General features: G+C 40.9%; 1 protein-coding gene across 1 annotated transcript in view; it reads right to left on the bottom strand.

Annotated features, from left to right (window-relative positions):
* Positions 1-343: 343 nt before the first annotated feature.
* The window catches only part of LOC106877328 (dynein axonemal heavy chain 2), a 99094-nt gene continuing 84145 nt past the window's right edge, over positions 344-15292 (bottom strand). The window contains exons 63-76 of the mRNA XM_089341566.1: positions 14375-14507; positions 13972-14116; positions 12771-12970; positions 11270-11396; positions 10158-10344; positions 8526-8731; positions 7442-7567; positions 6366-6560; positions 5048-5239; positions 4202-4386; positions 3142-3367; positions 2326-2442; positions 1991-2140; positions 344-574 (exon numbers count right to left, since the gene is read on the bottom strand). Coding sequence (XP_089197692.1) covers positions 359-574; positions 1991-2140; positions 2326-2442; positions 3142-3367; positions 4202-4386; positions 5048-5239; positions 6366-6560; positions 7442-7567; positions 8526-8731; positions 10158-10344; positions 11270-11396; positions 12771-12970; positions 13972-14116; positions 14375-14507 — 2405 coding nt within the window. The 3' untranslated portion in view covers positions 344-358. The remainder of the gene's footprint in view (positions 575-1990; positions 2141-2325; positions 2443-3141; positions 3368-4201; positions 4387-5047; positions 5240-6365; positions 6561-7441; positions 7568-8525; positions 8732-10157; positions 10345-11269; positions 11397-12770; positions 12971-13971; positions 14117-14374; positions 14508-15292) is intronic.

The following is a 15292-nucleotide window of genomic DNA, read 5'->3' on the forward strand; positions in this document are numbered from 1 at the left end:
ACATTAGCACCCCCACACCCATCACCCCATTCCATACATTACACCCCCCTTACATCGCCTCCCGTTCCCTACCACATTAAGTACCCCCACCACCACAGTACATTGACCCACCCCACACTACATTCCCCTACTTATATCACCTCTCTGTATCACATTACAACCCCCACCATCTGCCACATGTTCCCCCCCCCATATCACAGAATACCTGCCCTCCCCCATCATCACTCCCCTTGGTACTACATTAAGCTCATCCCCCACCCCACCCTATCATACATTGTCATCCACCCCACACATTACATAAATTACTTTCCCCCACCACATGCCATCTCAAACCTACACCCCTCTCCAACAGGAGAACTTACACCAATGGAGATATAATCATAAGAAAGGAACTTACGTTGTTTTGCCTGGCGGACGTCTGGAGGACTGCAGTTAAAAACCCGGTCGGGAAGGTGAACCCTGACAGCCAGAATATAGTTGGAGGATGTGCTGTTTGTGCCCACTTGTTTAACTGCTCAATACGGAACACGAGGTCTCGAGTCCATGCAGAAAGTGGTTTTAAGCTGGGGTAAGCCTGCAGAAAATGATAATACCAAAAGCTATTTTGATCCTTTAGTATTTTAAACTAGCCTTTTCTGACCCAAATATCCTACCTGCTTTATGTTGAAACTGGTCAGATCTGGCCTCTCACACTTATCCTACATTGTCATTCTAAAGACAAATAATCACAGCATTGAAATTTCAAAGCTGTGAGATAATAATGCATGATTAATTCAAGACAAGCACCTTTCGAGTGTTGGGCCTCACAGGAGAAATGACAAATGACCTGAGACTTTTGGCAAGATGCTGTGCTTGAGAAGAAGACCCATCAAGCCTAGTGAAATCGTAGTCGTGGCAGATACTGGTGTCACACAACTGGCACATGTGCCAGTGGCATGCAAAAGCACCCATTACACTCTCAGAGTGGTTAGCGTTAGGAAGGGCATCCATCTGTAGAAACCATGCCAAATCAGATTGGAGTCTGGTGCAGCCACTCAGCTTACCAGCCCTGGACTAACAGTCCAACCAATGCCAGCATGGACAATGGATGTTAAATGATGATGATGCATTTGACAGGTTAATCTGAATGCTAAAAAGTTAAACTGACCATATCCAGCCCAAATACTTCACTTGCCTATGCCAGTGCAGCATAACTGGCCCATTTAGGAGTACCCTTCAATCATTGGGCAATAAACTGTGCTTGTGAGGACCTGTTGAGTCAAGTGACATCATTGTCATGGCCGGTGCCAGTACCGCTTGATTGGCACCCATGCCAGTGGCATGTAAAAAGCATCATTGAAGTGTGGTCGATGCCAGTGGCGCCTGACTGGTCCCATGCCGGTGGCACATAAAAAGCAGTATTTGAGTGTGGTAGTCGCCAGTGCCGCCAAACTGGCTCCAGTACCGGTAGCAAGTAAAAAGCACCATTCAAGTGTGGTTGATGCCAGTACTGCCTGACTGGCCCTCATGCCGGTGGCACATAAAAAGCACCCACTACACTCTCAGAGTGGTTGGCATTAGGAAGGGCATGCAGCTGTAGAAACTTTGCCAGATCAGATTGGATCCTGGTGCAGCCTTCTGGTTTGCCAGTCCTCAGTCAAACCATCCAACCCATGCCAGCATGGGAAGCGGATGTTAAATTACAATAATGATGATGATGATTTACGGAATTGTAATTTGTCACCACTTCTCAAATCGTTGCAGAAAACGCACATGTTTGTTTGTTTAAAAAAATATATATACATACACATATATATACACACACAGAGACCAGGTATGAATCATCGTCAGGTGGACAGCGCTACTAAAAAAAATTCCAGGTAATTTTTCATTAGTTGTGTCAGATGGAAATCCTGAGGGCTGCAGTTTGCCCATTACTGGCAGAGACCCTTAATAATCATAAAAGAATGCCTTGGAAGGGAAAATGTGTTACAATTAGGTTTTGGCTTACCTTTTCCCAACTTGGAGGGACACGACCATCAAAAATACAGTTGAATATCATTTCTAGTTCAAAAGTCATCACAACAAGACCTTGGATACCTTTCTCGAGGGCCTTCAGAGATGACCTCATTTGTTCTAGCAGTTCATTGTAACGTTGGATCTGCAGAGATAGATAGATAGATAGATATATAGATAAATAAATAGATAGCTAGATAGATAGATAGATAGATAGATAGGTAGATAGATAGAATATAAAACTGGTAGACTATCTAGACTGGGTGTGGCTGGTTTAAATGCAAAGGGTGAAATAGAAAAAAAAGAAAAAGAAAGTCTTGTTTTACTTACTTCTTGCAATAAGACAACAGCCAGGGGAGACATATCAACTGATAGAATTACTCTGGTTGTTTCGTAATCAATATCTTCAGGAATTTGCTGGTAAATGTTGGCAGCCAAATCTAAAACCTGAGATGGAAAATATTTTATATATGAGTGTATATATATATATATATATATATATATATATATATATATATATATCGACTGGCACCCATGCCAACCTCTTCTTCATTGGACACTAAACTCTGCTTGTGAAGACCTGTTGGGGCAAGTAAAATCGAAATCAAAATTGTAATTGAACCAAATTCGATGACTGGCACTTGTGCCAGTGGAGTGCTAACAGCACCGTCCAAGCGTGATCATTGTTAGAGCAGCTGTCTGGCTTCCATGCCAGTGGCACGTAAATAGCACCATTTGAGCATGATCGTTACCAGCGTCGCCTTACTGGCACTTGTGCCAGTGGCATGTGAAAAAACATTCGAGCGAGGTCATTGCCAGTGCCACTGGACTGGCTCCTGTGCAGGTGGCACATAAAAAACACCATTTTGGGCAAGGCCGTTGCCAGTACCACCTGACTGGCCCTCATGCTGGTGGCACATAAAAGCACCCACTACACTCTTGGAGTGGTTGGCGTTAGGAAGGGCATCCAGCTGTAGAAACTCTGCCAGATCAGATTGGAGTCTGGTGTTGCCATCTGGTTCACCAGTCCTCAGTCAAATCGTCCAACCCATGCTAGCATGGAAAGCGGACGTTAAATGATGATGATGAATATTTACGTATGTTATATGTAAAAGAAAAAAGAAAGAATAGGTGAAGTGAATTTACCTTGTCTTCTCTTCTACTTTCTCGAACAGAAGCAGACACTTGAGGCTGGAGGGAGAGCAACACATCAAACAACAGCCGCGTCTCTTGAATCTGTGACGTAATGTCAGCATTTGGGTGTTGACCGAATGCCTCCGGGTGGTCCATGTTGGGAAGCATGCTTACATATTCTATGTAAGAGGAGATGGGACCATCTTTAGGGATGTAATAGGTGTTCAACGAAGACAGCCTGGAGGTTGAAAAGGGGGGGAAAAACCCCAAAGAAACAAAATGCGAAAGATTAATTTAAATGTTGAAAAAATAAAACAGCAAAACAGGAAGTTGGGAAGTGAAGGAAGTATTTTGGAAGAAATTGTGATTGATAATGATTCTTTTTAATTTTGGCACAAGGTCACCAATTTTTGAGGGGAGGGGGGGAGCAAGTTGGTTACATTGACCTTGGTACTTGACTGGTACTTTATTTTATCGACGGAGAGGGAGAGAGAGAGAGAGAGAGAGAGAGAGAGAGAGAGAGAGAGAGAGAGAGAGAGACGGAAGAAATAGCATTAAGCATTTTGTGCATCAACTCAATGATTCTTCCAGTTGACCACCTGGAAAATGATAATGGTATAAGAAGGCGTACTGGATGGATGGGAGGGAGGGAGGGAGGGAAGGGTGGAGGGAAGGGTGGAAGGAAGGAAGGAAGGAAGGAAGGAAGGAAGGAAGGAAGGGAGGAAGGAAGGAAGGAAGGGAGGAAGGAAGGAAGGAAGGGAGGAAGGAAGGGAGGAAGGGAGGAAGGAGGAAAGGAAGGAGGGAAGGAGGGATGGAAGGAAGGAGGGAGGAAAGACAGGATGGGTGGAAGGAAGGAAGGAAGGAATGAAGGAAGGAAGGAAGCAGAAAGGAAGGACAGATGGAAGGAAGAAAGGATGAAAAGAAGGAAGGACAAAAGGAAGGAAGGAAGGAAGGAAGGGAGGAAGGGAGGAGGGAATGAAGGAAAGCTGGAAGGACGGATGGAGGGAAGGACGAAAGGAAGGAAGGAAGGAAGGATGGCAGAAATGAATGAATAACGGAAGAAGTGTCTTACTTGAAGAATGGCTGTGTAAGAGCTTGATCACAAAAGTAATCATTGATGTATGTAAAAAGAAGACGTCGGTCGTAATCGTCTGTCACATGACCTCCGTAATTAATGCCAGCAATCAAATATTTAAGAGCGTCCCATGGGGTTTCCTCGTAATCTTGGAGATAAATACTCAGCAAGTTCTCTGAGACCTGCATCCCAAAAAAAAAAAAAGGGAAGAAATTGAACATTTTGAGAGCTAAATACCAAATAGCTGGTGGTGGGCAACTTTGGTAAGCATCAGAGCCAGCCATATTTTGAAGTGAAACCCAGAATCTTAATTTCACTTTTGTATTTGGTTTGCAAGATTCTTGATGTGGATTTGTGTGTTGAAACAAATCTTGTTGTGTCTTGGGAGGATCATTATGTCAATGATAATAAACACATGCACTGGTTCAACATCACTTCTTTATTGTTGGTCAATCAGTTGAAGGTTTGTTGGTCACACTGATGAGATGACATTGATGTGATGACCCTCCCAATAACAACAGCAGACAGTCTGCTATTGAACAGGAACTGGTTGTACAGGGTTTATCAGTCCACTTGTCAAAATTCCTCTCAGCAAGGGTCAAATCCAAGCATGACACTTGACAAGTGTCCTCTCTATGACCTTTGACATAGAAAATAATCAAGAATTTCTAAGAAGAACTGAAGACCAATGATCAAGAATTTCAAAGACTCAATAATCAATCAATGATCAAGAACTCAAGATCAATAATCAAGAATTTCAAAGAAGACCAATCCAATCAAGGTAAAAAAAGAGATAGATAGATAGATAGATAGATGAAGAGAGAGAGAGAGATGGGACCCTACCTCAAAATCAGAATCATTGAATTCATATGGTATGTTCCATCCCAGCATCAGGAACTTCCGCCGTTCTAACAGAACAGAATGGAAATAACAGAGAGCAAAGAGTAGCTTCTTGTATTTTTCTTGTTTCGTACAATAATCAGATTTCTTCTTTTCCAGCTGGTTGTAAAGTCGCTTCATGTTTGCCTTCAAACCCTGGAAATGTCAAATTAAAACAGGTTATATTCTTTTATTCTTCTACTTGTTTCAGTCCTTTGACTGCGGCCAAGCTGGAGCACTGCCTTTAGTCGGACAGATCAACCCCAGGACTTATTCTTTGCAAGCCTAGTTACTTATTCTATCGATCTGTTTTGCTGAACTGCTAGGTTACGGGGACATAAACACACCAACATCGGTTGTCAAATGATGATGGGAGGGGGGGACAAGCACAAACACACAAATACATACATACATATGACGGGCTTCTTTCAGTTTCCGTCTACCAAATCCACCCACAAAACCTTGGTTGGCTTGAGGCTATAGCAGAAGACACTTGCCCAAGGTGCCATGCAATGGGACTGAACCCAGAACCTATAGACAGATGGCATGACAAGCCTTGACTATTGGGGTTGACGAGAAAAGCTCAAGCTTTATTCTCTTCAAAGCCGCCATGTTGACCATTGGTTCCTTACAGGGCATGGATAAATCCTCCTGGTCATCAGATGATTAAAAAAAAAAAATCATCAAATTTTTTATAATTAAATATTATCAGGAATTACTCTCTTTAACTTGTTTCAGTCTTTTGGCTGCGGCCATGCTGGAGCACCGCCTTTAGTCGAGCAAATCGACCCCAGGACTTATTCTTTGTAAGCCTAGTACTTATTCTATCGGTCTCTTTTGCCGAACCGCTAAGTTACGGAGATGTAAACACACCAGCATCGGTTGTCAAGCGATGTTGGGGGGACAAACACAGACACACAAACACACACACATATATATATACATATACACGATGGGCTTCTTTCAGTTTCCGTCTACCAAATCCACTCACAAGGCTTTGGTCGGCCCAAGGCTATAGTATAGTACAAGACACTTGCCCAAGGTGCCACGCAGGGGGACTGAACCCGGAACCATGTAGTTAGTAAGCAAGCTGCTTACCACACAGCCACTCCTACGCCTATTGTATAAAACTCTCTTTTTAACATTTTGTGTATTGCAGGACTATTATCAGTTTATTGCAGATAAATATTAACAACAAAACCTTCAACGAATCCCCAAGGGCCATAGGGACCCCGGGTTGAGAAGCATGGGTCAAGAGTAAAGCTTTGTTTTTTTTTTTTACCTTTGGAGGTTCAGTTGTCATTTTGATGCCAGCCTGTAAGATGGAAATTGGGAACTCAGGATGTGGGCTGCTGCTTAACCAAAGACGGAATTCACTGTGGGTTACAACATCTGTTTGTAACTGTTCGATCAGTTTATCGAGTTGGGGCATCCAACTTAGAGACAGGTGGCAGTTGGCCAGGAAAACCCAGTTGCCCTGTGTGAGAGAAAGAAAGGAAAAAAATGGGTATCAAAAGAGAGAGAGAGAGAGAGAGAAAGAGAAAGAGAGAAAGAGAGAGAGAGAAAGAGAGAGAGAGAAAGTCATTCAATAACAGACATGCTAGTAACATCCACTGATGTTATTACGAGGGGTGGATGAAAAGTTCCTAGCTTTAAGGGTATCACGAAAGGCCTGGTTGGAGGCCCAACCTTCCCAGTTCAGTTACAAGGCTCTGAAAAACTGAAAGACCACTGCAATAAGTGTGTGAATCTGAGAGGGGAATATGTTGAATAAAACCATAATTAACTGATCCTCCTGTATTTTCTTTTACCCAAAGCCAGGAGCTTTTCAGCATCCTCTTGCGTGTATGTATGTATATATATTTATATATATATATATATATATATATATATATATATATATATATATCCACATGAGTAGGTGCTGAAAAGTTCCTGGCTTTAAGGGTATTGCAAAGAGTCTCCTTGAAGGCCCAACATTCCGAGTTCTTTTACAGGGCTTAGAAAAGCTGAAGAGCCGCTGCAGTAAGTGTGTGAATCTGAGAGGGGAATATGTTGAATAAAATCATAATTAACTGATCCTCCTGTATTTTCTTTTACCCAAAGCTAGGAATTTTTCAGCCCCCACTCATATAAATTTTACTTTGTTATTTTGCTGAGGTCAACTTTGCCTTTCATCCTTTCGGCATCGATAAAATAAGTACCAGTTAGGGCACTGGGGATGAATGAGCGTGAGGTGGGAATAAACTTCCATTTCAATCAGTCGACTGCTCCTTCCCTAGATTTTCTCAAAGAATTCCCAGATAACAACAACAGCAACATTAACAAGAAACAAGCAGAACAGGAAAGTCTCCTTACCTCCCGAACACCTTCTTGTAGCATTCTTGTAGCAATTGGCGCCTGGCCCTGACCGAGGGATAATGCATGGAACCGAGAGCCCATTCCTTTTGTTTCAGCCAACTGAATTAAATAATTTGCAGGATCCTAGTGTGGAGAAAACAAAGATAGAAACAAGAGATGAATGACCGGTATATTGTTTGGTGGTCAGTTGGCTACTCATACATGTGCTCATGTGTGCAGCTATGGTAATGGAAATCGTCCTTTGACTCAATGGATTCTGTCGAACCGTCCAACCCATTCTAGCATAGAAAACGGATGTGTATGTGTGTGTGTGTGTGTATATATATATATATATATATATATATACACATACATACACACATGGTTCATGGATGCAAAAAGCCTTCCAGTTCACACTGTAAAGTGGTTGGCATTTGGAAGGGCATCCAGCTGTAAAAACCATGCAAAAACTGACCTAGTCTGTGATGATGCCATGTAAAAAGCACTCAGTCCACTCTGTGGGGTGGTTGGTGTTAGGAAGGGAATCTAGTCATAAAATCAATGCCAAAATAGACACATAAGTCTGGTGCAGTCTTCTTCCTGGCCAGCTTCTGTTAAACCATCCAAACTGCATGGAAAGCAGATGCTAAATGATGACAATGATATATATATATATATATATATAAGGTATAAGTTAGGTGTTTAAACCTTCTAAGGGATAGAAGTGTCCAAAGGCACTCCTGGTAATTACCTCAGAAAGTATGGTTCTTGATATAAGGTATATGGCAGCAGGTAATTAAAAAGGTAAACTGTATATATATATATATATATATATATATATATATATATATATATATATATATATATATATATATATATAAATAAATAAGACAAAGCATAAATAATGGTCATTACATATTTTTTTCTATTAGACTTACAACTTTTTTCCAGTAGTCATTTTAAGTTTGTTATTGATTGGTTTACTCAATTGGTCCGTTGATTGGTCAAAAAATAATTGAACAACTGAGAGAATTAATGCAAAAATAAAAAGGTAAAAGAACTCCACCTTCACTTCAAGATGATAATAAAAAGTAAGACTTACTACTCCTGGAGAGAGTACAAATATTAATGGAGTTCGTTTTGATGATTCGCTGAGTACTTGGTTCATGTCCAAGACAGGTGGTTCAACAAACTTGGAGCCCAAGTTGTTAATAATGAACGTAGTGGAGCAGAAAGCTACTCGGTCTGGTCTGAGAGACCTGACTATAAGCATTCTTTGGAGTTCATTACAGGCATTGTCCCAGTCACCTAAAAGAGAGCAACACCAATCATTGGAAAAAAAGTGTTGGAAGAATTATTGGAAAATATGGAATATAATCAGAAAGATATTTTGAAATTTATTGAAAGAATTCTTGGCAAATCTTACTGAAAGAAAAAAGTTTGGGAAAATAGCAGACTATTAACCCAGCTTTTAGAAAAGCATGAGTCTCTATATGGTTGCTTGGCCTGCTAGAAATAGGAACCATATCATTCAAAAAAAAAATTATGGTTGGAAGAATTATTGGTAAATATGGAATATGAACAGAAAAATATTTTGAAATTTATTGAAAGAATTCTTGGCAAATCTTACTGAAAGAAAAAGAAAAAATTGGGGAAATAGCAGATTATCAACATAGCTTTTCAAGGAGCAGGAGTCTGTATATAGTTTCTTGGCCTGCTAGAAATAGAAACCAAATCTCCCTCTAATCACACCCTACTGATTGTCTTTTAGAAAAAGAAAGCGAGGACATTGGATAATGTTGTGGAGGATAGGAGTCTCTATATGGCTGCTTGGCCTGCTAGAAATAGAAACCAAATCTTCCTGTAATCTCACCCTACCATTTGTCTTTTAAAAAAAGAAAGGGAGAACATTGGATAATGTGGTCTTTGGTGTGTTTCAAAAAAGGTGGGATGGTCATGGCTGGATTGTTTCTCATCATAAGGTGTACTATGCAGACTTGGAGAAGAGGACATTAACCCTTATGAGACGAAAAGGCTGATCTAATGGCCGAGGAGTCGAATGATGAAGAAGACTGTATCAGTTCATTCAATTTCCTACAAGAATATATAGTTTTCATCATCATCATCGTTTAATGTCCGCTTTCCATGCTGGCATGGGTTGGACGGTTTGACTGGGGACTGGTGGACCAGGAGGCGACACCAGGCTCAAATCTGATCTGGCAGAGTTTCTACCGCTGGATACCCTTCCTAACGCCAACCACTCTCAACATGGTGTTTTTTATGTGCCACCTGCACAGGAGCCAGTCCAGCGGCAGTGGCAACCACCTCGCTCAAATGATTTTTTAACGTGCCACTGGCACAAGTGCCAGTAGGCGATGCTGGTAACGATCATGCTCAAATGGTGCTATTTACATGCTACTGGTACAGAAGCCAGACAGCTGCTGTTTTATATATGTAAAGTAATTATTTCATTTTTTATAATTTTTTTTGAAAACGAAGTGCATGCCCTCTGTAGGGCTTGCGAAAAGGGCTCAGTCTTCTTGGCACTGAAGCTCCAAAGAAGGCTCCATCTCCAAAGGGTTAAAATAATGATGATGATATCTCTAGGACAAAGCAAAAACAAATCTCTCTACCCCTACAGTAGGGTCGCACGGACATACAAAAGTCAGAGAAAAACAGCAAAATAATACCTCCCCCGCCAGTTTTTGAAGGATTTAGAAAGTTCTCAACCTACTTGGTAGAGAGGCCTGTTCTGGTTCAGACGAGATGTACCAAAGATGCCAGTCTCTAGGATACTGTTCAAAGGATGTTATCATACCATGGAAGTTGGTCAGTTTGTCAAGTTCAGTGATATTGTCCCACGCCGCATCGGAAAGCCACCCACTGCAAGGGTTGTCCATTTGGTTCTCTCTGTCTATGACCTGCAGATATAGGGAGATCCTCATTAGCTACTTTCAGGCCCAGTTGCAATTTGATGGCAAAAACAGGCACCACTTGCCAGGACTTGCCAGCATTTGTTTGCAAATGTCCACATGTCATAGAGTCTGGCCATTGGTCAGTACATAATGCATCGTAGTTTTTTCGCCCCTTTAGGTAAACTTAGCCATTTAATAAGTACCAGACCACATCAGAAATAACGACTAGAGTCAATGTGGTCAACTAATAAAAAAAAAACCCTTCAAAGCTGTGATCCAGCGTGGCCACAGATCAATGAATGAAAACATTGACAGAGTAAAAAAAATCTATATAATAATCTGCTTGTTTGTTCACCTGTTATACTTTAGTTAGAGAGGTGGAGGTGAAGTGAGTGTGAGGTGGAGTAAAAGCGAGAGAGAGGAAGGGGGAGAAATATGAGTAGAGAAGAAAGAAGAGGGGAGTATAATAATAGACAAAGGCCAAATGTATCATGTGGTTAGTTGAAGGAAGAGTTGAAGAATGAGAGAAAAAGTGGGAGAGAGAAGTGTTAATGACGTGCTGTAGGGTGAGGAGGGGGAAGGTGAAGAGAAGGACAGAAATGTGAAAGACATGAAGAGGGGAATTACATAGTTAAAAAGTTTGTTGAAGTGGTTAAGAGAAAAGAGAGAAATATAAAGTGTTTAGCGGAGGGAAATTTTAAAATCATAAAATATATTATTGTGACTGGAAGTGAAATAACTTAGTAAAATAAAAATAAAAATCGTCCTTTCTTTCTTAAATAGCTTCTCTCATTTTTTTTTTTTTTTTGTTCTGTGGAATTTCCACATGTCCCAACTAGTAAAGTATAAACATTACAAATTCTGGGATTGAAACAAACAAGCTAAGACAAAAAAAAAAAACATTTAAAAAATTGCTCCAAGGTAAACTTACCACACCTCCCCGCAAGAAGAAATTATATTCATCCATGTTTATCTTGCTTGCCGCTTCAAGAATTTTCACACATGTTTGGAAAGAAAACAAAAGCTTATGCTTTCCAAACAACCCTCGGCAGGCATACCTAATAAGGAAGAAACACATGGGTCATTGTACATGTCTTATTGTCTCTAATTACAGGTATTAACATTTTAGCATTCAGATTACTCTGTCAGGTGTGGAAGACCCTCATCAGTCATGAATGACCATGGGATTGCACCAAGAAAGTTCCCCTCCAAGGTGCAGGTCCGGACAAGGTTGTTTATGGAAGACCAACAGTCGCCTATGCATACCGGCCTCCCCTCTCTACACCACCAGTGTTATCCAAGGGTAAGGTAAAGGGGCTGATACAGCTTGGCACCAGTGACGTCGCAATTCATTTCTACAGCTGAGTGAACTGGAGCAATGTGAAATAAAGTATCTTGCTCAAGAACACAACACAACCTGGTCCAGGAATTAAACTTATTACCTCATGATTGTAAGCCTGATACTTACTACTGAGCCATGTGCCTTCACACACACACACACACACACAGGTGTACATAAATGTGTAAAGATTCAACCACACTCTCTCATGCTCTCTCACACATACATACACATGCAGATACCCAGACACAGATGCTCCCAAACACATACAGTCACAGAGATGTATACATACACAAACCCCTCATTTGCTCTCATCCTTACCCCCTTTTCTAAACAAATACACAAACAAACATCCATACAACTGAATCTCAGAATTGTCAGACAGACAAAAGCAAGCCTCGGAGTGAGTAGGGAATCGTGGGGTCACTGGAAAAGTAGTGAACAGCAACAGAACTTTGATGGACAAACAAACAACCAATTGATTGTTTAACTGACACAGTAAACAAATGGTTGATTAGTTGGTTACATATTCAACCAATTGACTAATAATAAAGAAGTGGAATTGAATCTGTGTGTGTGTTATTACAATCATTGGCATAATGACCCTCCCCAGACAACAAAATTTGTTTCAACATATGTGTTAGTATCATGTAAAATGCACTTGTGTCAGTCTCACATAAAATGCACTTGTGTCAGTGCCACACAAAATGCACTAGTGCCACATAAAATGCACTTGTGCTGGTGCCACACAAAATGCACTTGTGTCAGTGCCACATAAAATGCACTTGTGCTGGTGCCATGTTAAAGCACCCATGGCGGTAGCATGTAAAAAGCACCCAGCACATTCTGTAAAGTGGTTGGCATTAGGAAAGGCATCCAGCCATAGGAACCATGCCAAAATAAGACAACTGGGGCCTGGACAGCTCTCTGGTTGACCAGTTCCTATCAAACCAGTCAAACTATGCTTGCATGGAAGATGGACATTAAATGATGACGATAACAATGGTGATAACGACACGAATTCACACGAAGAATCTTGCAAACCAAATACAAAAACGAAATAATGTATGTATAGACATGTATATAGACAAACCTGTACATGGCAAAAGTATGGTAATCGTTGAGGTTTTGGATACGTTCTTCTAACTTGGTACTGCGATGGCTCTTTTCAATTGATAATATGAAGAGATCGATGTAGGAGTCAAGAGAGAATTGGTACATCGGATCGATAAGCCCAAGGTCATTGAGAACAAAAAACAAAATTGAGGCCCGTTCTGCACATGGAGAATAACCCTGGAATAATCACAGACAAGAAGAATCAATTCAATAACACATGTCAATCAATTAAACATCAATAAATCTTTTATCAATTAAACATCAATATCACTCCTGTGCCTATGTTTCAAAATGTTTTTGAAAAGTCCTTCAAAAATTTTTGCAAAAGTTTTTGGAAAGTGTTTCTAAATTTTTTGCAAAGGTTTTTCAAAATTTTTGCTGCATTCCATGATTTCAATGTATCCTGGCTCAGGTGGTTACATCCTATTTAGTTCATAGCTGGGACCCTAACAGGTCCTACTATTCCAGGTCAGAGTAGAACTAGGAGCAGCAGCTGGTAATATGTGGTTCCACATTCCATAAAACCCTGATACTTCTGAATCAAGCCACCACAACCAGATGGAGTTTAAGATCATAGCCAGGAGATGTTCTGTTACTGAGATGGCCTAATTAGTAGTGGAAATATGAATTATGAAAGCTCACGAAGGTATTACCTCAGCTGGTAATAGAAGGATCCTTTCTCTGAGAGCAGGTGGTCTGTATGATGCTTGTGTATGAAGTGTGCTTTTGATGTGAAATACGGGCTCTGAGTACAGAGACTTTGCAAAGATGGAGAAGAAACAAGGTGAATAGTTTCTGCTGGATGTGTAATGTCTGTGTATATGGATGACTGAGCACAAATGAACTGAGAGAGAGGAAAAAAAAAATCACTGGGTATAGGGAATGAGTTTTTGTGTGTTGGTATGAAGATGTGATGCTACAGTTGGGTGAAGTAGCAAGTAATACAAGTTGAAGGAACCTGTGGAAAAGAAAGATCAAGGAAGATCTGGGAAGAAGTACCAAAGACAGATCCCTGAAAGGTGGACCTCGTGAAAAAAAAAATGTGAAGTAGTGAGCCACTGTGATGGAGATAATCCATCTAACTCATGCAAGCATGGAAAAATGGATGTAAAACACACACACACACACACACTCATTCTCTCCGAAAACATCATGGTGTCATAGAAAATTATTCTCACCTCCCTGGCGCTATCAATCTTGGCTTCTGTCTGTTCAGATGTTGCAAGCTGTTCTGTCACTTCCTGTGATGTTGACTTGGAGGTTTGCAGTGTGTTCACCAAAGTCTCGTCTTCCAACAGAGAACCTTTCGTTTCATTCAACAAACTAGAAGGAGGAGAAAGTTAAGAGGGTGAGGTAGGAAGAAGGGGTTGTTAATTAAACAGTCTGGCGACATTAACAAAAACGAGAGGAGGAGGAGGAGGAGGAGAAGGTAAGGGGCTGAGGTAAGAGGGGAGTGCTAATCAACCACAACTAACGACGCATTAAATCATTATCAAGTATGTCCACCACTCACTAATGAACAGTTGAAATTCTGTTAAAAAAAAAATACTCAAAGATGGAGAAAGTGTGGTGAACCCTAACCGTAATATTTCGTCTTCACATTCTTCGAGTTTCTTCTTATTCGCTGCAATGGACTGTACAAGGGAGTCCTTCTGTTCTTCCAGCTCTGGTCTTTCTTTACGGACTACGATCCCTAATAACTGAGCAACCAAACCTGCAATGAATAACATTACAATTACCATCAAATAAATAAATCAGTTTCACATGAGGTGGAAGCCAGGGGGGCAAGGGGTAAAAAACATGAAAGTTATTGGTTCGTCCCTGTTTGAGAATGCCTTTGATCAAAGGGGGTTCCAGGCATGACCAACCTGTCTTTGATTCAAACATAATCATCATCATCATCATCATCATCATTTAGCATCTGCTTTCCATGCTGGTATGGGTTGTATAGTTTGACTGGAACTGGTAAACTGTACCAAGCTCGAGTCTGATTTGGCTTGGTTTCTATAGCAGGATGCCATTCCTAATGCCAACCACTCCTTAGAGTGTAGTAGATGCTTTTTACATGTCACCATCATGGGTGCCTTCTACGCATCACTGTCACATGTGCCTTTTATGTCACTGTCAGAGGTGCCTTTTATATGTCACTGTCATGAGTACCTTTTATGCGTCACTGTCAAAGGTACCTTTTATGTATCACTGTCACAGGTGTCATATAAAAGGCACCCATAATGGTGACCCAAAGCATTCTTCCTTTTTAAGATGGAGATTCTTGAGAGGATGTGTGACTGTGATGAGGTTCTTTCATGGAATCTCATCACAGTCATTTGGTAAACGACAGAGAAAACCAACCCAACCCAATCCAACCCAAGTAGTGTATTTCAGGTTCTTATTTACATCCAGATGTAAGGTGTCACCCTTCCTCTCATCAGTGTATTTTAGCCCAAAAGTTGGTCTTACTAAAGATGATGAAATGTTTAAGGTGAGGTGGAAGGAGTT

The sequence above is a fragment of the Octopus bimaculoides genome, chromosome 24, assembly GCF_046866305.1.
Source record: "Octopus bimaculoides isolate indiv1 chromosome 24, ASM4686630v1, whole genome shotgun sequence".
Taxonomy (NCBI): Eukaryota; Metazoa; Mollusca; class Cephalopoda; order Octopoda; family Octopodidae; genus Octopus; species Octopus bimaculoides.